The following is a 21544-nucleotide window of genomic DNA, read 5'->3' as shown; positions in this document are numbered from 1 at the left end:
ACATATTCCTCATATTTTAGTACCACTTATCTGGTGCTGTGCACAGAAAAATGGTGTTAGTCATGTCAGTGAGCCATAAGAAGTTTTGTGTGAATGCAAGGTAATGCCTCACTGAGAGTTTAATGATTCCTAGCAGGCTTTGACTGGTTTTTTAATGCATTTCTATGTCTTACCTATTTTTTAACAGCTGAAATATTCTTTGAACCTCATAAATCGAAAGCTGGTGCTGGAACCAAAAGTGTGTATCAACAGTAGAATTGTGGTGGTTGGTGCATCTGATGTTGGAATCTCTTTTCTGGAAACACTGATTTTTTGGTAAGTTTTTAATTTTATTTCCTTTGCTGAAAAGAATGTGTTCCCTTTTGTATCAAGGGGGTTGTTTTTTGTATTTAAAGCATTCCTTGAGTCCGTCTCTCTGTACTGGGTGTTAAATGCCTGAGCAAGTGTGGATGGAGAGATGGGTACTGGCATCCTGGATGCCTTGGGACTCACGGGATTCCAGTGTTGATGGAGAGAGATGGGTACTGGCATCCTGGATGCCTTGGGACTCACGGGATTCCAGTGTTGATGGAGAGAGATGGGTACTGGCATCCTGGATGCCTTGGGACTCACGGGATTCCAGTGTTGATGGAGAGAGATGGGTGCTGGCATCCTGGATGCCTTGGGACTCACGGGATTCCAGTGTTGATGGAGAGAGATGGGTGCTGGCGTCCTGGATGCCTTGGAACTCACGGGATTCCAGTGTTGATGGAGAGAGATGGGTGCTGGCGTCCTGGATGCCTTGGGACTCACGGGATTCCAGTGTTGATGGAGAGAGATGGGTGCTGGCGTCCTGGATGCCTTGGGACTCACGGGATTCCAGTGTTGATGGAGAGAGATGGGTGCTGGCGTCCTGGATGCCTTGGGACTCACGGGATTCCAGTGTTGATGGAGAGAGATGGGTGCTGGCGTCCTGGATGCCTTGGGACTCACGGGATTCCAGTGTTGATGGAGAGAGATGGGTGCTGGCGTCCTGGATGCCTTGGGACTCACGGGATTCCAGTGTTGATGGAGAGAGATGGGTGCTGGCGTCCTGGATGCCTTGGGACTCACGGGATTCCAGTGTTGATGGAGAGAGATGGGAGCTGGCGTCCTGGATGCCTTGGGACTCACGGGATTCCAGTGTTGATGGAGAGAGATGGGTGCTGGCGTCCTGGATGCCTTGGGACTCACGGGATTCCAGTGTTGATGGAGAGAGATGGGTGCTGGCGTCCTGGATGCCTTGGGACTCACGGGATTCCAGTGTTGATGGAGAGAGATGGGTGCTGGCGTCCTGGATGCCTTGGGACTCACGGGATTCCAGTGTTGATGGAGAGAGATGGGTGCTGGCGTCCTGGATGCCTTGGGACTCACGGGATTCCAGTGTTGATGGAGAGAGATGGGTGCTGGCGTCCTGGATGCCTTGGGACTCACGGGATTCCAGTGTTGATGGAGAGAGATGGGTGCTGGCGTCCTGGATGCCTTGGGACTCACGGGATTCCAGTGTTGATGGAGAGAGATGGGTGCTGGCGTCCTGGATGCCTTGGGACTCACGGGATTCCAGTGTTGATGGAGAGAGATGGGTGCTGGCGTCCTGGATGCCTTGGGACTCACGGGATTCCAGTGTTGATGGAGAGAGATGGGAGCTGGCGTCCTGGATGCCTTGGGACTCACGGGATTCCAGTGTTGATGGAGAGAGATGGGAGCTGGCGTCCTGGATGCCTTGGGACTCACGGGATTCCAGTGTTGATGGAGAGAGATGGGAGCTGGCGTCCTGGATGCCTTGGGACTCACGGGATTCCAGTGTTGATGGAGAGAGATGGGAGCTGGCGTCCTGGATGCCTTGGGACTCACGGGATTCCAGTGTTGATGGAGAGAGATGGGAGCTGGCGTCCTGGATGCCTTGGGACTCACGGGATTCCAGTGTTGATGGAGAGAGATGGGAGCTGGCGTCCTGGATGCCTTGGGACTCACGGGATTCCAGTGTTGATGGAGAGAGATGGGTGCTGGCGTCCTGGATGCCTTGGGACTCAGGGGATTCTAAGCAACTCCTGGTTGCATGTGGACCCTTAAGGTGAATGCACGCTGAAAACGTGTGTTGAAAACACCTGAAGTTGCTTTGGCCATTGTTCTTAAACTGCAGTCTTGTGAGGGGAGGTGGAGCCAATGCCCCCAAGCAGTATTGTCCTTTAAAGCCAGTTGTTCCTGGTGGGATCCCAAACCTGTCTGGATCTCCCTTTCCCCAAGTCTAAGGCAGGGAAACCTGTGGATGAGTTTTGCTGTTTACAGCCTTCCCAGCACAAGGACAGGGTGCTCTCTCTGCTGTCTCACTGTTGTACTCCCCAGGGGCTTACTGGGCAGTCAGACTGTGAGAATGCAGTTCCTTTGATGCAGAGTTTAATCAAATACTAAAAGATTTGCATAAATGAATATAAAACTCAAAATCTGAATGTGATTCTTACAAGATGCAGCAAGAACTGAGATTTGTCTGGTGCTTTTGTGGGGGGTGGAGAATGGAAAATTCTGCCTTTTTTTCAGTTAAGCCAGGTGTTGTAGCTATTTCTACAACAGCCATTGATAACATCTCAAATTATATTTTCAATGCATCAAGAGAGGAATGAGTTTAAGTGATTTATAGATGTTGTATTGCTGGAGCAGTGTAGAAGAAAATTTCTGCTTCTTGCCCTTCTTAGTTCTTGACTTCCTGTAAAGCATCCCATCTCATGGTAAATAGTTTCCCCTCATCCTCTTCCTTCCAGCACCTTTTGGGCTTTCAGTTCCACTCCAAATTCAGTTAAACCTGACCTTTAGAGCTGAGTCTGTTCATAGTGAACAGGCCTTTGCAGCTGTGGCCCTCAGAGCTCCCTTGGCTGAGCCTTTGCAGCCAGAGCTTGAATTTGAACCAAACTGTGGCAGAGTTGCTGCAGGACACATCCTCCTGGAGCTTGTCTTGGCACCCAGCCTCAGACATGGGGTGCTGCTCTGAGAACCTCAGAGCCAGCACTTAGTGCAGTGTCACAACATGTATATTAATAGAGGGATAAATTTGCAAAAGATTAGGTTTTAATTTTCACATCAGTCTCCTGATCAGTGTGAAGGCCTTTTAAAACAATTTAGTTTCATTTACTCATAATTTTCTAGTATTCCCTGCAAAGGTTACATGCACTAAAAATAGCTGGACTGAATCAATTTGTGAGCCCTAATCCTTAAAAAGAGGAAGTTGTTTTCTCATCATTATTCTTCATACTTAATTATTTTACATTACCAGTCACCATGGAAACACATAAATGTAATTCACTTACTGATGTGGCAATTATTGGAACTCGATCTTGCAAGTGTTTTCAACTTCTTTGAGACTGAAGAGATCCATTTTTCATTAAGCAGAGAAATGACCCTGAGAATGAGCTCTGCTGCCCTGTGGCAGGACACCTCCCACTGTGCCATGGGCAGTACATCCTGGGGTGCAGTGCTACAGAGCCATGGCACCACTGCTCACCCACCCAAACTCCAAAGGAGCTTTAGACTTCTCCATGCTGCTCAGGCAGCATGTGCAGGTATATGTTTTCAGCTGTAGAGCTGCTTTTCTTGAGGATGCACGGGGATTTTTTGGTTTTTTGCCAGAGGGCCAGGTGCCCAGTGGAGGCAGCAGCACTGCAGCAGGAGGGGCAGATCCTGCCTGGCCAGCTCTTGGTGTGACAGCAGCTCTGGGGCTGCAGGTGTGACAGTGGGTGGCTTCTTATTTGGTTGTTTTGGTTTTTTTCTTCATTCCTTTGCTAGTTTCAAAGGGATGAGCAGGGCAGAGGGGTTAGACCCGAAGGACATAGGGTTACAAACCCCAGTGTTTCCACTTAGTCCCAATGCCTGGTTCCTGGAGCAGAATGCAGGGATGCAAGGCTTAAGGATTGTGGAGCATGCTTCCAGCAATGTCTTGTCACTGGTTCCAGAGCAGGGAACCCATTGGCTTTTATCCACCTCTTAGCATATAGCTGTGGAAATTACTATTGTCTTTGATTTTAAGGAAAAACATTTTTAATCCATGGTCTTGAAAACCTCCTTAAACCAAACCCTGATGCAAATATGTCTCTGAGTCTGTTGGATTGTACATAACCTGCTACATCAGATAGCCATAAATGAATGGTGCCTAAAATCACAATATTTAATATGGAATTGTTATGAAATTTATTTCCTTCTCCCTATGGGCACATGAAAATAATTATTGCATATAAGACCGAGATAGAATTAAATATATTTTAATCCAAGGGCTGAGGTTTTTTTCTCAGAGTAGAATTGGAATCCAGCACAGTAAGCCTGAGTTTTTTGCTGTGGGACAGTGTCTCCTGCTGGGAGCACCCAGGACCAGCTCTGAGGTAGCAGGGTTCCTGTCAGAGCCCGTTATCTGGCAGCGCTGGGGCACACAATATCCCACACATCTGGCCTGTTTGGCTGTAGTTAGCATAATGCTTGATCGTTAATTAGGCTTTTTATCTTTGCATTTGTCTGGGAACATCTGAAGCCTTCCATGTTGCCTGTCACTAATTAGTTGACTAATTAAATAGTTAGTGCTTACTTGCTGATCACAGAGCTAACATGCAATGAATGGGTTAGTGATGCCCACTGTTTTGTCCTATCTGTCTTTGCTGACACACATGTGCTTCCCTCTGCCTTCCCCTCAGAGCAGGGCGGGCCCAGGCCATGTGCTCAGTGTCACCAGGCTGCATCCCTCAGTCATTGTTTGCCTTCCATCACTTGTGGTGAGCAGGGCTCAAGTTGTGACAGAGATAAATCAGATGGGTCAGGGCTGGCCTTGTCACGCAGTCGGCATCACAATGAACGCTGGCAGTGACTGATACAAGCTGTAAACAGGGCAGAGGATGTGGGTCAGGAGCAGCCTTCCTAACAGCCTCTGCCAGAAAATGAGGCTCAATTAGCATCAATCCGGGCTTATTTTATAGTTAAAATCTTGCTTTTGAGACTGTCTGCAGTTTTAAATAAGATTGCTTCAACTTGAAATACTTGTCCTTTGAACATATGCAAACACGTCTCTGAGCCCAAACTGTTCTTTCATACTTGAAATTTGTAAGTATTTGTAGATTTTTTTTTCTTGTTACTATTTATATTTGAATACTTCTTGGTGAGTATTAAAGCTGATCTTGGAAATAGTAGTTTTCTTATAAAAAGCTTGCTCAGAATTGGAATGAGTCACGAGGGTTTTTGTAGAATGCTAAGCTGCATCCGTCATCTCCTCGTGGTGACTCAGCAGGACATCCACAGCTCTGAGCCTGGTAACCTGGTACCTCTGATTGATCCAGTTCAGAGCAAATACAGCAGCATTCTAAGTGCAAACACTGCACCCAGCTTCTCCAGCTCTCTGCTAAAGCTGTGGAGATGTCACCACTTTCCCTTCTGTTCATTGGTTTGAAGTTTGTTCCCAGAGCTGTGGAGAAGGTGCAGTGCTGAGCCCTCCAGAGCAGTCTCCAGGCTGCCTTGGAAGCACAGCAGACTGGGCAGGCTGCTGCAGTGGAGAAAAAAATTACTTGTCTGGCTAAGCTGTGATCCTTCCCAGTAGTGATTAGCATGGATTTGATTCCTGTTTGTGTGTGTGTGTGTACGGTGAGGGCCAGAGTGAGGGTGCTGAGATGTGGAGGCCAATAACTGAAAAATGGATGTTTGGGATCAGGAGTTTTGGCACAGCTGACTCCTCTGCCAGCTGTGTCCCTGTCCTTTGAAGTGGGCTGCCAGCCTTATGTTGTGAGGACCTGGTACTGCAAGGATGCCTTAGAATGTGCAACTTCAATGAATTTTGTGTTTTCCTGCTGGCTGGAGGAGCACATGTGGTTAAACCTCAACTCTTTCCAGGTTTAATGGCTGTCTGCCTGGTAGCATCTGGGAATATTTCAAGGGTGCCTACTCTGAAGGCAGCATTGCCAGATTTGCACCAGGTTACATCATGGGGTCAGAATACTTATCTTCTCTCCAATAGTTTGGAAAATTGGAGTGTTGTATACAGCCATAAAAACCCCATCACCTTAGCCTTAAACATAGGTAATTGGCCATTAATATTGAAAATGTCCTATTAACAAGCTGGAATCTGCACTGTGTGTTACTCACTGAAGCACTGGCACAGCAGTGGCCAAAGTGATGAAGTTTCTACCACACTTTAGTTTTACTGCCCAATTTATGGTACCTTTGTTTACGGGAAATGGTGTCGATGTCTCTCAGATGTAGTTTGGAATCTGCAAGATGATTAAATAGCAAGAGACTGTAACTACCAAGGCCATCATCAGATATCCCTCATTTTCTATCGAGAAAAATAATTGCCGTTTTTAAAGAAAATGAAATGCTGGATCACTTGTGGAATGGAAATTGTAATTTTAGGAAGTGCTCTGACTGAAGCAGTGGTTGCTTAATGCTTTGATTAGGTCAGACTCAAAGCTAACTTAGATTTGGGATGGAGGGCTGCCCTTGTGAATGCTGTAGCTGTGGAAGGATATGGATGGGTCTGATTTAGCTGTGTGTTTTGAGTGGGCAAGGAAAAGAGCTCTTTAGTTTTCCCTGCCCTGTTTCAGAACAATTCATACTGTAGGAACTTTACCATGTTGGTTTTAGTAACCTAGATTGTGAAAATGCCGCAGATCTTGAGTGAATGCTGTAGTTTCTGTAAGCAAACCAGTTTCTGGGAAGTGAGAGGTGACTGGAGGGGACAAAAACAGTGAAGCCACAAGAGGGGGACAAGGTGGATGGAGCTATAATGTGGATTGGAATTCAAAAGAAGAAACTGGAAAAAGACATGTTTGGTAATGCTCAGTGAGAAGTCAAGATTGTAGACTGATATAAAGCCACCTAAAAAAGTAGGAATTAGTAAAGGAATTGGAAGTCAACAGTCAGAGTTGCTGGTGTTTTTAGTTATATTGTCTAGGAAAAGGATCAGCACAGAGGATAAGAGACAAGCAATATAGCCACAGTAAAATAACCACAGAGAAGGAAATCTAGGGCTAATCACTTGAAGGAGGAAGAGTGAGAGGAGTAGACCTTGCAGGAGAATCCAAATTTAACAGGAGAGGAACGGCTTCTAAGACAGGATTGCCCTGTGTTTGGCTGGGATAGAGTTAATTTGCTTTCTAGTAGCTGTGTTTGGATTGAGTATGAGAATAACGTTGATAACTCGCTGACGTAATTGTTACTAAGTAGTGAGCCATCAAGTTCAAAGTTTGGTGAGACGCCCAGCTACCAGTGCTGGAGAAAGATTCCTGAGCATCCTTGAAGGGTTTTAGTCAAAGTGTTCTTTAGCTCTTTAATGGATTCTTGCTAAGATGTTGAAAATGGTGACAGTGGTGGCTTTCGTGGCCTGGGCTTAGAGGTTGCTCTTCTTAGGATAATAGCATCTGATAAAATTACCAATAAACCTGGCAGGAAGTTTCTTTAAAAAACCCAAAAAACGAAGTATCTTTTCATCAAAATAGAAGTTTTTGAAGGGACCCTGTTGTTTTAATAACAGGAGGAAGCAACTGGGGCATGATGAAATATTTTGCTGAGAGAGGAAGAGTGGTCATGGGCCAGGTTGTGTGGAAAGCCCCTCCTTGACCCTTGCATTGGCAAGTGTCCCAGTGAACACTGTGCTGTTATCCCTTCTTTTGCTGAGCAAATTGATTCACAATTTAAACACTTTTTCCTAAGGTCAATCCAAGGGAGAACTGGCTAATATTTGTTTCCTGGTAATTGAAGAGGGTTATCTTGGAAATGGACATCTGTTGGTCAGCAGTGAATCTGGAATCCTGCTCTGGGGGCTGTAATTGATGCCCTCAGAGCAGGTTCTTCAGAAGAGCTGCTTTTGGTAGGTGTTGATACAAACAACAAACCCTTCTGCTGCTGCTGCAGCTAAGTGTGGCTGTCTGAGGAGGCAGAGGCAGCAGAGGGGAAGGAAAACCCTGGGGCTGGCAAAGGAATTAATGGAGAGACAGCATGGGAACACCTTGTTTGGGGAGGGGCTGAAAGCAGGGTTGTAGTACTGAGTAGCACATTTATCCTAGAGGGACAACTTGAGTGAGTGGGGTTTCTTTCTAGTTATTTGTATGGGAAACCTTTGTTAAGCTGTGTTTGTGTGTTTGTTAACACAAACACTCACTTTGTTAAGTGAGTTTGGTGTGGAGCTGGGAAATCTGTTGGATTCCTTTTCCTTTTGGAGAAGTGTCTTCTCTCTTCTGACTGCTGTGTTCTTGAAATGTTTCATTAACAATAAGTCCTGCTTTGGTTAAATTGTTACATTTATGGGGGAAAGGAGAACTGTCTCCATCTGCCTTGTACAGTGAGAGTGACACCTGGACATGCTGAGCTCCTGTGCCTTGACCACAGGTTATGGCCTGTTGGGACTCTTATTATCATCTCTGCTTCTGGGCTTCTTCCTCCCTGCAAAAAGTTAGTGTTCCTTTTTTGTTTCAGGACAGAGATTTTTCTTGATTTCAAAATGATGATTTCAAAATTTTGTTATTGCAAGACTCTCTCATCTTACTTTTCAGTGTTTAGTGCTGAAATCAGATTTTTTTTTTTACCATTTTCAGAATGATCTTGAGCTGCCACTTTTAAAAGGGCTCTGATGCAGTGAAGCTGAGGGTCCAGTGTTATTAGGACTTTACTTTTGGATAGGTTGTAATTTCAGATATTATTGTTTAAAGATTGTGTACACAGGAGAACAGTTCACATAGTTACCAACTTTAGGAGGCAGATAAAACATTATCTTCTGTCACTCCTTTATTTTAGTTTTTATTTATAACTGGGAAAAGAATCTTATAAAGTGCAAGATTTTGAATAAATTGAGATCTCAGGTTCATGGAGACTGCTTTGCTGCACTTTATTTTTTGTAACAAAAGTAGCTTGACTTGTTGTGATAATGAGGGGTTAAATGAAAGCAAGTAATTAAATTATTTGCTCAGGCAGTTTCCACCATCTAAGCTTCCATCATTATGCCACACGCAGAAGGAAAAAAACACCAAACAGACATCAGGCAAAAAAATCCAGCAAAATAAGCAAGGAATGCTCTAACAAGTTCACAAACACCAGGATATATGTAAAAACTGTACTAAAACTTTTCTGTGTCCTTTTGATTATGCTCAATGGATTGGTAACCCTGTTTTGTTTTGAGGACAAGAGTGTTCAGTTTCTTTTTGTAGCTGTCCTCTAGAGCTCTGCACTGAAACCTAACACCTTTTACTTATTTCCCTAGATACTCTAATCCCTCCCTGCTTTACCAGTATCTTTGAGCTGTTCTTCCCTCTGTATCCACAGCAACGTGAATCCCTGCTGGAATTATTTGCTTCTAAAATGCAGGTGCACTTGTTTAACGTTGCACTGCTTCAGGCTCTTAACTTGAAGACTTTTTCATCAAATGGGAACCCTCACTTTGCCCTGTTTTATGTTGGACATTGTTATTAGCAGCATCTAAGTCAGTCCTTGTCCTGACACCACTGCCTATATCCAGGGCCTTGGTTATTCTCCAGTTAAGAGCTTTTAGGCACCAGTAAGGAGTCCAAAGCTGTAGTAAATGAGCCATCCTTTTGTTAGCCTAGAAATAATAAAGCACAAAATCCCCCACCTGTCACCCTGTGGTGACTCTGCCAGTGCCAGCAGGAGCTGCAGCTCCCCTCTAGTGCTCAGGCTTGTCCTTAAGTGCCTCTGTGTGTGTGTAAATGTATTTTAAATCCTGGGGTCACACGTGCCAGCTACGCTTCTGGAGCCAGGCCTTTGGAACACAAGATAGGACATTTGGTACTTATTTAAAGATTCTGATAATTTGCACAAATACCACCAGCCTGTGCTTAAACACTGACCAAATTCTGACACTTTGCAGCAGCAGGGATTTGTCTGTGTGTGTTTGGAGACAGGGCCATTGTTTGCCTGGAGCTGTGTGGAACCGTGGAGCCAGAGGGGCAGCGTGTGGCACTCAGAGTACAGCCCCCACCCCCTGCAGCTCTGCCCCTGAACCACCCTGCCCTTGGGGAGCTGCCAGCCACCATGCTTTGTGCCTGGCTTTTCCTCAGTGTGAAGGGGAAATCAAAGATTCTACTCATTTTTTCTCATTTCATCCCAGAAGATGCTAATCAACGTTTTGATGCTTACAAGATGAATGAGTGGGAGACATGAATTAATATGGGGATGCCATGGGAGTGCTGAGGTAGAAGTAAATCATTAGTTAGTAAATTGTACTGACTGGAAGGTCTGATTGAAGCCTCCCACTCAGTGGGGAAGAAGGAACAAATACCATATGACTGGGGAAATCCTGGATGCCTGCGTGGGGATTCAATAGAGGTAGAGCATCTGCAGAGGAAAATGGTATATGACCAGATCAATAAAGTGCATCATTGTGCAGTCATGCAAAAGAGGCACATTAATAATGCCTAGAACTTTGATTATGCCATGTTTCTGGTGCTGGCTCACAAGGTTTCCATCCTAAGTATTAACAGTATTTAAATGTAATGTGACTGTAGCCCCTGGATTTGGGCACCTGTTGGTAAGAGACCATGCAGCATGTACAGATGCCTTCAGCTCCACACTGCAATGAGATCTCCTTGCTCTGAGGTTGGGAGGATGTGTAGGGTGTTTATGTAATTGATCCATGTAAATAAATGCCAAGGAGCTGTGCTCTGTTGGTGTGTGAAGTTGCTGTAGTTGTTGTTCGCACCCCACGAGCGACGTTCCCGGTGTGCAGATGGCATCGCTTCAACACTCTGCTTTCAGCCTTGTGGATCAGGCTCACTCTCATTTACATGAAGACCATTTTGTATCACTCAGGCAGCATAAGGTGGCCATAAATGAAAAGCAAATTCTATTTACATCCACCTTTGCAGAGTGACCTTAATTTAAATGAGAATCAGGCCCATAATCTGTATAAATATATGCACTCTGTTACATTAAGGTTATTTATTACTTTGTGTTTGGCCTGAGTATGCATGGAGATTTACCACAGATAATCCATAATCCAGAATTAAACTATTAATATGCATTTTGAGAGGGGCAGCCATAACCTTGAAATTCCTTGGTTTAAGTATGACCTTTAACTATGTTTGAATATATTTTTTAAATGTATGAATAACAAATTAACATTGGTTGATAAAAAACATTCTGATTCCTTTGTACCATTTGCATCAGTCCATCCTTAACTTACAGAAAGCCTTGAAGATTAGAAGGCTTAATCACTCATCATATTTACTTGTTTTCAAATGTCAGATCACATTTAGTTCAACATACTGTCAGTCTTGTCCCCCTCCTCGCCCTGGCATTGCTGAAACTGGTGGAAATTGTTCTTCTCTTTGTATCCAGAGCCACCTGCATTTGGGCAGAGTGAAACACTTTGACCCTGTGTAAAGGAATTGCTTTCTGTATACTCCTGAACATGGAATTCTGAGCTATACTGTTCCTTGGATGTGCCCTCTGAATTTCTTCCAACTGGGACCCTTTTTCTTTCCACAGGCCACGTCTGAAGTTCAACAACCTGACCTTGATTTCCATTCATGGCCTTCCAGGAAAAGACCCACTGATCTCCAAATATAGAAGATTTTTAATTAACAGGTTTGACTTCATGTCTAAACACTTCCATAACTCCTGCAGAAAACATAACACTCTGTAATTCTTGTGAACTTGTCCTAGATTTTAGATACATCCGTAGAGAGCCCCAAAATACTCCAGTCTGTCTATCCAGCATGCACTCACCTACAAGAGGAATTGGATAGAATTATGAATAGGGAAATAGTGCCAAAGCAGTAACTTCAGGACAGCAATCCACTGTGTTATACCTTGGAAGTGGCCCCAGCTTTCTGAGGTTTTTTAGATTGTTTAAATCTCCACGCTGAAGCCAAATGACACAAAATGTCTGCTTACTTTTTAAATCTTGTTTGGTTTTTAACTTCCATGAGTTTTGTTCTAAATAATGCTGAACCAAAGAACCTACAAGAATCAATATTGGTAATGTGACAGGGACTGACTTTGGGCAGTGTGTGGTGGGATGCAGAGCCCATCAGTGCTGGTGGGGATTTTGCTGGGTACAGGGGAGTTGCTGTTGATCAGTTTGGCAGAACTGTTCTGCATCAGTTCTGCTGCTGTGGGCTGTGAGTGCCAATCCCTGGGCTGTGGCAGTCTGTCCTGACCAGGGCTGTGTACAGCTGAAGGGAAATGGAGGAAGAGCCTTGTCTAGGGACTGTCAAACACTTTTCAGGCATCCTTGTTTGTCAATAAATATAACAGCTTCCATTTAGTCTGATAAAAATCTTACCTCTTTAAAATTCTAAGTACATAGTTCTCATTTAAATACAGTATTTTTGGGTTTTGTTTTGGGGAAATCATCACTGTGGACTTGGACGTGATTGTTTTGAACATTGAGAAGCATAGAATTAAAATGGATCAGTTATTCTGAATAGCTGGGGAATGAAAATATACTAAGTTATTTAGAATTGGCATGTGATTCTTTGGAGCCTTTACATTGCATTTCACTAAATCTTTTCCTCCATGAGCTGCAGTGCACTAAAGGACTGGCTCTTTAAATGACAAAACAGCTCCATGTCTGCTTGCTGAACCTTACAAATGGAATCTCTACAAAGATGTGAAAATAATGTAGTGGGAACCTGTTTAAAACCATCTCATTTTGCACTGACAAGAGATTTTGTAAAAGTAGTTGCCTGTATTACTTTTTGTACTGTAGAAAGGGGTGTGTTCAAGTGCAAATCTAGCAAATGAAGGAATTATATTCTCACATAAATGCACATAGTCTCTTTCCTAAGTTCACTGTAGAAAAGAGTTGTACTAACAAAGCATCCTTCCTGACAGAAAGTTGTAGTTCAGAGCCACCTCAACAGATTTGGCTGTTAAAATCTGAAAGTAGATTAAGAGTGAAAATTGAACTCTGCAGGGTATGATTTCTGAAAGCATCCCAGTGGTTTTGAAGTGTCAATCTCCTGGGAGCTGCACATCTCAATTATAGAGGTGCTTTTGGAAACCTTCCTCCGTCCTTAATGTCCATTTTATTTACAGATTTCTGCACTACTACAGTTCAGAATTGTCAGTGGTTTTCTTCCCTTATTTTTTTCCTTCTGCTATCTCTGAGCACAGAGGATGCAGAGCATCACAGAAAGCCTGGCAATTCAATCCTTAAATTCTCCAGGTTTGAAATCAACTGTATTTGTTCCTGTGGCATCCTGAATGCCAGTTTTGGGAATTTGGTAGCAATGATTAACATGGAACCAGGAGCTCTGTGTTGGGATGTATGTCCTGGTATTAATGACAAAGCAGCAGCTGTCAGTGCTGGTCTCTGCCTGCACTCTCTGCTGCAGCTGCTGGTGCCACAGAAAGCATCAAATGCTTGAGCATGGGCCCAGCCCCTTCTGTTTAATCACTTTGAGGCCTTTGGGAGAAAGTGGAATATTTTTCATCACTAAGTATATATAGAAAGTGAAGATTTTGGACCTTTAAATTGCCATGTATTTTCTGTGGTGACTTCAGCTGACAGCCTGGGTGAAGCCCAGGGTCTCTGTACTGGCCATTCCCCTCCTGAGGTCCTGGCAGGGGTGAGGCTCAGCTTCTTTCATGTAGTTTGTTCACAGAGATTCTTCTAATAGAGCGGCTCTGGTCTCACAAACCAGACACCTGTGTGACACCAGCCATTCTTTTTTTGCATGTTTTAAACCTGTTGCATTCTCTTTGCTAGATCCTGTGGGTTTATTGCTCTACAAAGGTATGAATATGTTTGTCCAGTTCTACTGAAAGAACCTAACTGAACAGGCTTTGCCTGGTGCAGGTTTTCAGTATTGGGGAGGGATGGAGTTGAGCCCAGCTGGGTCTGCACAGTAGCCAGAAACCTCTTGTGCATTTCCATGGTGGGCCATTGCCAGGCTCATGGCATTCAGGAGTCGTGATGGACCTAGTTGGGAATGTTCTCCTCATGTTTTATAATGTTTGTTGCGCATCTGTATGGAAGTATTTTATCTTCAGGAATCTTTGTCTTTGCCAAAGGCTATTATTAACAGAGAGGGTGGTACAAATGCAGTAAGAAGTGTCTTGGTATTTACTTGGTTGGAGATCCTTGGTTGAGGGCACACTCCAAGCCTTTGAAAGTAATTGTAATTTTCATTGCTGAGGCATTAAAAGGGGTTTTGTTCCACTTGTATTTTGCTTTAAAATTGGCTTTTTGAAATGGCAGCTTCCAGATCTTTTATACTTCTCTCACACATAGGGATATCCAATGCTTTTTGCTTGGAGCAGGCTGTAACAGCCTTAAAACCTGAGAAAAGCAAACCTTGTCTGAGACTGTCAAAGCCAACACATGATTTTTAGGGTACTGATATGGAATTCACACTGTCAGAGAACCTTGCTTGTGATGTGTGCTCTATGCACACCCAGAACGTCCTGGACTGCACCACTCAGAACCAGTTTAATGTGCTTTCAGTATTTGTCATTCTTGCATTGCTGAAAAGTTCTTTTGGAAAAGGGCCACCAATAGGAGACTTGAGATCTCTGCCTTTTGCTTTTAGCTCTGGCAACCATTTTCTAGCTTTCTATTTATTTTTAAACTTTATGGACTAATACTTCAGAATACAGATGCTAAAATGGTAGGGTGCATTCCCTGCATTTGTGTCTCACCTTAGCTGTGACTGGTGAAGTTGAATAGCAAAGGAAGGAAAGTTGAGGAAAAGCTGAATAAAGAAGTCTTGTCTTGGAGAAAGAGTTGGACTGTTGAATTATTTTCTTTGCAGGTTCAAAAGCTTCTAACTCCCATCAGCCTGCAAAGGAAAAGCAGAGCAAAACATAGATTTCTGATTTTGTTCTTGAATTATGTCATTGTAAGGCCTTGTTTGGGTTCAGCAGAAAGCTGTCAATTTGTAACTGAGTATTTCCTAATGCCTAATCTTTTACCATAGGCTGCAGTAAACTCACAGCAAGGGAGCAGGAGGAACCACTGGGGGCCTGGGCTGAGCTCACCAGATGTCTAATTAATGCCTGCTGTCAGCTGCCGAAATGTCACTTACAGATATTTTTTCTTTGCAGCCACTGTTTTAATGATGAAGATTATGCACAGATGTCACTTTGTTCCTGGGTTAACGTTGTGGTTGGTAAAATGACGAGCATAAACCGCAGTGCCAAATACGTCGTCGTTTCCAAGGAGAAAGTGCCGTACGACTACCTGGTTCTGTGCACGGGACAGAGCTACCAGGTGAGCAGAGCGAACAGCACAGTATTCCCAGGTTTTCCACACTGAGTGGTGTTCCTGGGATTAGGCAGAGCAAGGGTAGCACCAGCAGTTGGCAGCCCTGCAGTGCAGTAGGGTGTAGGGCTGTGTTGGTACTGGTGCTGAAGCTGAAAGAGAGGAGGGTTGGACAGTTTACTGCTCAGGGTTGGGCAGGAGGCAAAGCTGCTGGTGTTTTTGCCACCATAACCATTAAACCTGCTGAAGAGCAGGCTCAACTGACATGTGGTCCCAGCCACAGGAGACTGAACTCCAGCTGGTCTAACACCATTTGACCTAGTTTTGGAAATGGAGAGAATTCCTTATCAAATTAATTACTCATCTCACGTGATGACCATGCCTAGGCAAGTCCGTGGTGCTGCTTGGTGTTGTAGCACACAGCTGAGTTTCCAGTGAGATTGAAGCAGATGCTTAGCTGCCTGGGAGATGTGGAATCAAGTTGAGCTCCAGTCTCACCGGGTCAGCTTCCACTCAGACTCCCTGGCTCCTGTATCCCCATGAGGCCCTCAGGCCCCATAACCAAACAGGCAGCTTGGTGCAGCCCCTTTGTTGCCAGGCTTTGCCTTACTTGGATGGTTTGGGGTAGAAGTTGTGAGCAAGGCATTTTGTCTTTAAAATCAGGAGATGGATATGAGCAATGTGTGCAGCTTTGCAGTGCTGTGCCACATCCCACAGCAGTGTCTGGCTGCCTGTGTGCAGCAGGCTGTGTGGTCTGTGATCCCTTCTCAGGCAGAGGCACACTTACACAGCAGCCCATGGGCACTGCTCAGCAGGCATGAAACAAAAGCTGAAGTGTGGGCTGGAAAAGTGCTCCTTGGTAAAGGTGTTTGGAGGTCACTCTGACTTGCAAAATAATTTATGACAAGTAACTGCAGTGGGGGAGAAAGGTAAAGATAGCAAGGGAAAAGGCAGGTTTTATTTGCCTTTGAGGAGAAATTCCATCATTATCATCTATTCTCATTTTCAAGCTATACAAAAGAATAAGAAGAAATTAGTAGCTTCTGTTTTATTACGGAGAGCTCTAGTCCGTAGTTTTTTTAAGTTGTTCCGTGTTTGGTAAGCAGTCAAATTAATGCTTAGTAAAACATTGTGTTATGATTTGGAGATTTAGTTGTTAAGATCTTTTGGTGTCATGCCTGGTTTTATATGACCCAGCAATATTTCAGTTGATCTGGCTGGTAGTGAGAACAGGGTTCAGGATGTGACTCAGTGATGCTGAGGAAGTCAGAGATGAGATTCCCTTTTTCCTTTTTTCAAACTCAAACTGAGTTTGTTATTGTAACGCAGCTTTACACAGTGACCGTGTTACTGAATCTTCACATCTGAACTATCAAGCAGATTTTGATCCCTTTCTCTGGGTCAAAATCTGTTATTGTAGAAGGTTGATTTTTGCTGACAAAAGGTGGTGGCAGAGCCTTTTAAAGTGATCTGTTATTCAGAGAGCTGCTGAGATCCCCTTCTGTGTGTTGGGACATTTCTGCTGTTTGCTGTGCAGTCCCTGGCGTTTGCCATGTGCACTTGCACTGACAGGGCTGTTTGAAGTGGTCGCCCACATCCCACAGGAAACAGGGACCACATGCACACGTGTACACTCAGTGTTCCCTGAGTGGCCATGGGTCTGTTTGCTGCTGCTGAGTGTGACAGAGGGCTGGGATGTGCCAGAACAGCAGCCCTTGGGTAGCCAAAGTGAGGGTGTCAATTTGTTTTAACATCTCCAAGGTCTGTGCCATATCCACTCACTGACTCATTTCTCCAGGCCCTGGCTCCCATGGGAGAATATATCAGTGAAGTCACGAGCCAGTGGCCACAGAGATACACAGAGCAAGTCCCTTCCAATCTCTTCACTCTCAATGATGCCCAGGACTGCTTCGAGGCAGCACTCTGGCTGGAGGAACACCGCCTTATCAAGTCCACAGGTAAGCACACACACTTACAGAAATGTTTCCTAGGCTTATTACTTCTTTTATTCCCTTGTATAATTGGTGCCTGATGAATTCTAACAGTCTTTCATCTGGTGGGCTTTGTTTTCCAGATTAATTTAGAATTTTAGTTATTTTTGATACCCAGTATATTTAGCTGGGAAAGAAAGGTTTGAGATAGATTAATTATCTGTAGTTATTGTAGAAAACCAAATGAGTCCCAAATGCAAATCTGTCTGGAGTCATTAATTCACCAGTGAAAAGATAATTTAATTAGTGGATGTGGTTTTCTACTGTATAGAAAAATATCTAGATTTGTGGCATAAAAAAAGAAAATAAGCCTAAATTAGGAAGTGTCTGACAGCATTGTATTCAGTTGCATCAGTGACAGATTTTCACATAGAACTGCAAGTTCCTGGTGCTTTTTAACCCTTAAAATCAGACATTTATGCTGATGTGCACCATCCCTGTATTTCCTCAGCTTTGTCATGTGTGCTGTGTTTGTATGTTCACTAGTGTGTGCACTGTGGAAAATACCTGGGACCATCCAGCTTTCTGAGTCAACTTTGAACTAGGAAAACAGAGACCAAAGAGTCAATGAGTTGATGAAATGTCAGTTCCTGCTGGCTCTGAGTCAGGAGAGTTCAGAGCAGGAAAGCTGTCCTTGTGGGCAATTCCTGCTGGCAGAGTGCAAGAGCAGGACTTTCCTGAAGATGTGTTTTACCTGCCTTGTTTGTGGAGTGTGATGAAAATTGGCAGTGCTTTGGTGTGGTGCAAGGTTCACACCTGCTTGGGAGTCCTTTAGGGAAGTTCTAAAAGCATTGGGAATTCCTTTATCGTCCTCCAGGTCTTGCTGTGATCAGCACAGGGGTTCATAAACATGGCAGTGTTTCTGGCCAGCTTCCTGGCCTCCACCTGTCCTCCAGCTGGTGCCAGCCCTGCCCACACAGCCTTACCTGGCATCCAGCTGCTACAGCAGCTGACTTTGCATAGACACATGAGAGTGTTAGCTGTCCCTGCTTGCTGCTGCTAGTCCTTCATGTAACTCCCTGTGTGCCCAGTCCTGGAATGTGCTGGGGTGTCCCTGTGCAGGATTGTGCCTGGGAGCAGCTGCTGCCTGGGATGCACAGTGCCAGGAGGATCAGTCACTCGGCAGCAAATGGCACAGTCAGGCTGTCTCACCTGCCCTGGCATGAGTGCACCTGCTCCCCCAGCAGTGCTGGAGCCATGGAATGTTCATCTTCACTTTGGTATTGCTGCTGGCCTTAGCTGCAAGGTGGAGCTGCATCCCTTAATGAGGCCCTGGCCTGGCTTCATGTGTAGAGAAGGTAAATTCACACACACCACCATGAGGTTGGTCTGGAGGCACTTTTGGAGATGTGGTCCAGGAGAGATGTGACATCTTCCCCTTTCCCCCTGCTCTGGCTTCAGTGCCCTCTCCTTGCTCTTCCCATCACATTCTCTGCTGCTGTGCAGAGTGCCCAGTGGAGAGTCTTCCTCCACTGATCTGTTTCTCATTCCTTACCCTGCTGCTTCTTCCAGCTGTGTTTCTTACCAACGTTGTTCCTGTTCCTTCAGTCCTGACACTTGTGCCAGGGCTCTGGGAGGGCTTTCTGCTGCTGAGGGCCTGGGAGTAGGGCAAGAACTGGCCCCATGGCTGCCACTGTGATTTACTGATAAACCCAGCCACCTAATGCATGGAACCTATTACAGCTGTAATTGGGACTAATTGAAATTCATCTCTTATTAGCTCTGCACTTTCCATGAAAATAAAAGTAGGATGGAAGTAAAGTAAGGAACAAAACTGCTTTAATGGCCCAAAATGAAGCAATTATTTTTTTTTTCCTCTTCACCTAAGCATAGTTTACTGCCTTATTAAAAGTGTGTTTGTAGGAATACTCTTGCATTAAAATTCCAGTGCATGAATCACTGACTGGAGCCACCAATGCTTTAGCTCATACTGGGTTTCTCCTTTGGCTTTTGCAAACTGCAAAGATTCAGGTCACATTAGGGTCACTGAAATCTTGTGCTTCTTACTTGTGGAAAATTAATGAGTCTGCTCTGCAGCAGGACGCTGACATTCAGGTAATAAACGATAAAACTACTGTAATGATCTTTATTTATGGCTGTTTTTTCTGTAGAAGGTTATTATGTTTACTCACAGATACATACATTTTCATGTAGTTAAATAATAAAAGCATCCTGAGGAACTGCTCTCTGTTCGGTAGACATAATTTCAGTCCATAATGAATATCTGCAGTTCCTAGACTACTAGCACTGTCATCTAAAAAGCCACTAATATTGTAATAAGCAGAAGCAGTAAATTGTTGATTTACAAGAGGTCAATAAAGGAGCATTGCTTTCCCTGATCTAATGCAGTTGTATTTAATATTACCATATAAACCAGAATTTTAATTTTGCTTGAGAAATGTAGGACTCTCATCTGATTTTGTCCATCCCCAAATGCCAGTGTCTACTGCAGGAACTGAGCTTCTCTCTGAGGAGGCTGTGCTGCCCAAGGGTGAAGGGTCCCAGCCCAGCTTTGCCCTGCAGTCAGAATGGAGCTTTTCTTGGCTGTGCCTCAGGGAAGCCCTCCTCACCTTCCTTTTCCAGCCACAGCATCCTTTTCACTCATATCTTTCACTCCCTGCAAGTTGAAAACATGTAAATGTAGCATGAGGCTGTCAACACCTGCGCACCACATCCTGGCCTGCACTGTCAGCACATGGAGTTAATAAAAATGAGTAGAGCAAAGCTGGTCTTTACCCACGGGTTCTGCTGGGCTGCTTCTTGCATTACACCCTGCTGCAGCAGGGAAAAAACAGTCAGGCTTACATCTGTCTTCTCTTTTGGTACCCCCCTGAGGCCAGTGTAGCTGCAGACAGGTGTCCTGGCAGGCACAAGCTATGGGATAGGTTCTTCTGGCTTGGAAAGTGATGGACACACTGGAACATTTCTGTATTCTATATGATATTTATGGAAGTAGTAAGATCTTTTCTTCACATGTTTTCAAATTGGTACATTTGCAGATAAAATGGTTCTGTCCCTCGGGTCATTGCTGTGAACAGCAGAAACATATTTTCTGTCACTGGTGTGCAGTGTCCTCATGGGGCAAGTCTTTTCTCTGGCAGCTATGAAGAGAGATGTTTCTTTGGCACCTACAAGTAGGCAAACTGATGGGGACAAATGAAATAACCTTGTAGTCAAAGGGGAATAGTAGAACATCTGTTAACATTTTTATCATTAATATTCTTGGGAGCTGGGGCTGTGTGCCTGCTCAGATTAGTATTGCCCTGCATCTCATGCAGTAAAACATGGTCCAGTGAGATTAGCTTAGCCCATAAAAAATACAATTCAGGGCATTGGGGATGCTGTCACTTGTGGTGTGATGGAAATGCCACCACTGAGACAAACATTGGTTGGTTGTAGCACTGCCCAGGTGAGAAACATGAAAGCACTGGGAAGGTGGTTTTTGGGCATCCTTGTACTGACAGGACACATCTGAAACACAGGAGCTGATGTGGGCATGGGCAGGCAGGTGGGGGTGTTCCTGCCTCCCTCTAGACCCTGCCACTCGCTCAGGGCTGGGGCAGCTGAGTGTGGCATGGCTGTGGGGTGTGTGGTGCACAGAGAGCTTGCAGGGCTGGGCTCTGGCCCTCAGATGAGGAGTTCCATTTTGCCTGGGTTGCTTAAAGGCTTAGTGGATCACACAACAGACAAATGCTGCCTGTTCCAAGAAGAGGGCAGAGGGAATGAAAGGGAGAGCAGCAGGTCTCAGTCTTGCTCAGAGGAATGTTAGGGTTTTATATGAGGCCATCCTGAGATAAAACACACAGCTGCTCTGCTGCTTCCCAGCTCTGCCTCTCCTATTGTCAGGAGGGCTTTAGCCCTTAGGCTAAAGAGCCCTATCGTGCTCACACAGAACAGACCCTCCCCTCTTCATGTTCCTGCTCAGCTCTGACTGTACCATTTGAAGTTCAGGACAGGACTGAGCAGGGCCCTGCAGCTGTGCAGTGCCAGGCAGGAGGGATTGATCAGGTCTGAGCTCCCTTTGCCCAGGGCAGGAGGATGGGGCTGCGTTCAGGAGCTGTTTCTGTGCTGGTGCTGATGCTCTGCAGAAGGAGCAGCAGCTCCTACACGCTGCTGTCATGGCAGCTGCTGGGATGGATGGCTGCCTGCAGCTTGCTGAGCTCCCAGCAGTGAGCAGGGATGGAACTGGCTCTGGGCTGGGCTCTGTGCCATGTGCAGCTGCCTCAGAGTTGTGCTGAGCTTTCCTCACCACCAGGGACAGGTACATCCCTGTTCTCTGGAGATCAGGCTTTGGCAGAAGGGAGTGGCAGCACTGGTCACCTCCATGTGGCACAAGGGCTTGTTTTCTATAATT

General features: G+C 45.0%; 1 protein-coding gene across 14 annotated transcripts in view; it reads left to right on the top strand.

The window, feature by feature from the left end:
- Nucleotides 1-21544, top strand: part of CFAP61 (cilia and flagella associated protein 61) — a 98204-nt gene that overhangs the window by 42054 nt on the left and 34606 nt on the right. For 13 of the 14 annotated variants that reach the window (XR_012579399.1, XR_012579396.1, XR_012579395.1 and 10 more), the window contains 4 exons: nucleotides 188-315; nucleotides 11479-11577; nucleotides 15043-15208; nucleotides 16998-17157. Coding sequence is in view for 1 of the 14 variants with exons in the window: in XM_074536758.1 (XP_074392859.1) it covers nucleotides 188-315; nucleotides 11479-11577; nucleotides 15043-15208; nucleotides 16998-17157 (553 nt within the window). In the remaining 13 variants the exon portion in view is untranslated. The remainder of the gene's footprint in view (nucleotides 1-187; nucleotides 316-11478; nucleotides 11578-15042; nucleotides 15209-16997; nucleotides 17158-21544) is intronic. The other variant, XR_012579397.1, reaches the window with a different exon arrangement.

Source organism: Zonotrichia albicollis, chromosome 3 (genome assembly GCF_047830755.1).
Source record: "Zonotrichia albicollis isolate bZonAlb1 chromosome 3, bZonAlb1.hap1, whole genome shotgun sequence".
In the NCBI taxonomy this organism is placed as follows: Eukaryota; Metazoa; Chordata; class Aves; order Passeriformes; family Passerellidae; genus Zonotrichia; species Zonotrichia albicollis.
Note: the sequence above shows the minus strand (reverse complement) of the source record. Positions and strands in the feature narration are given on the sequence as shown.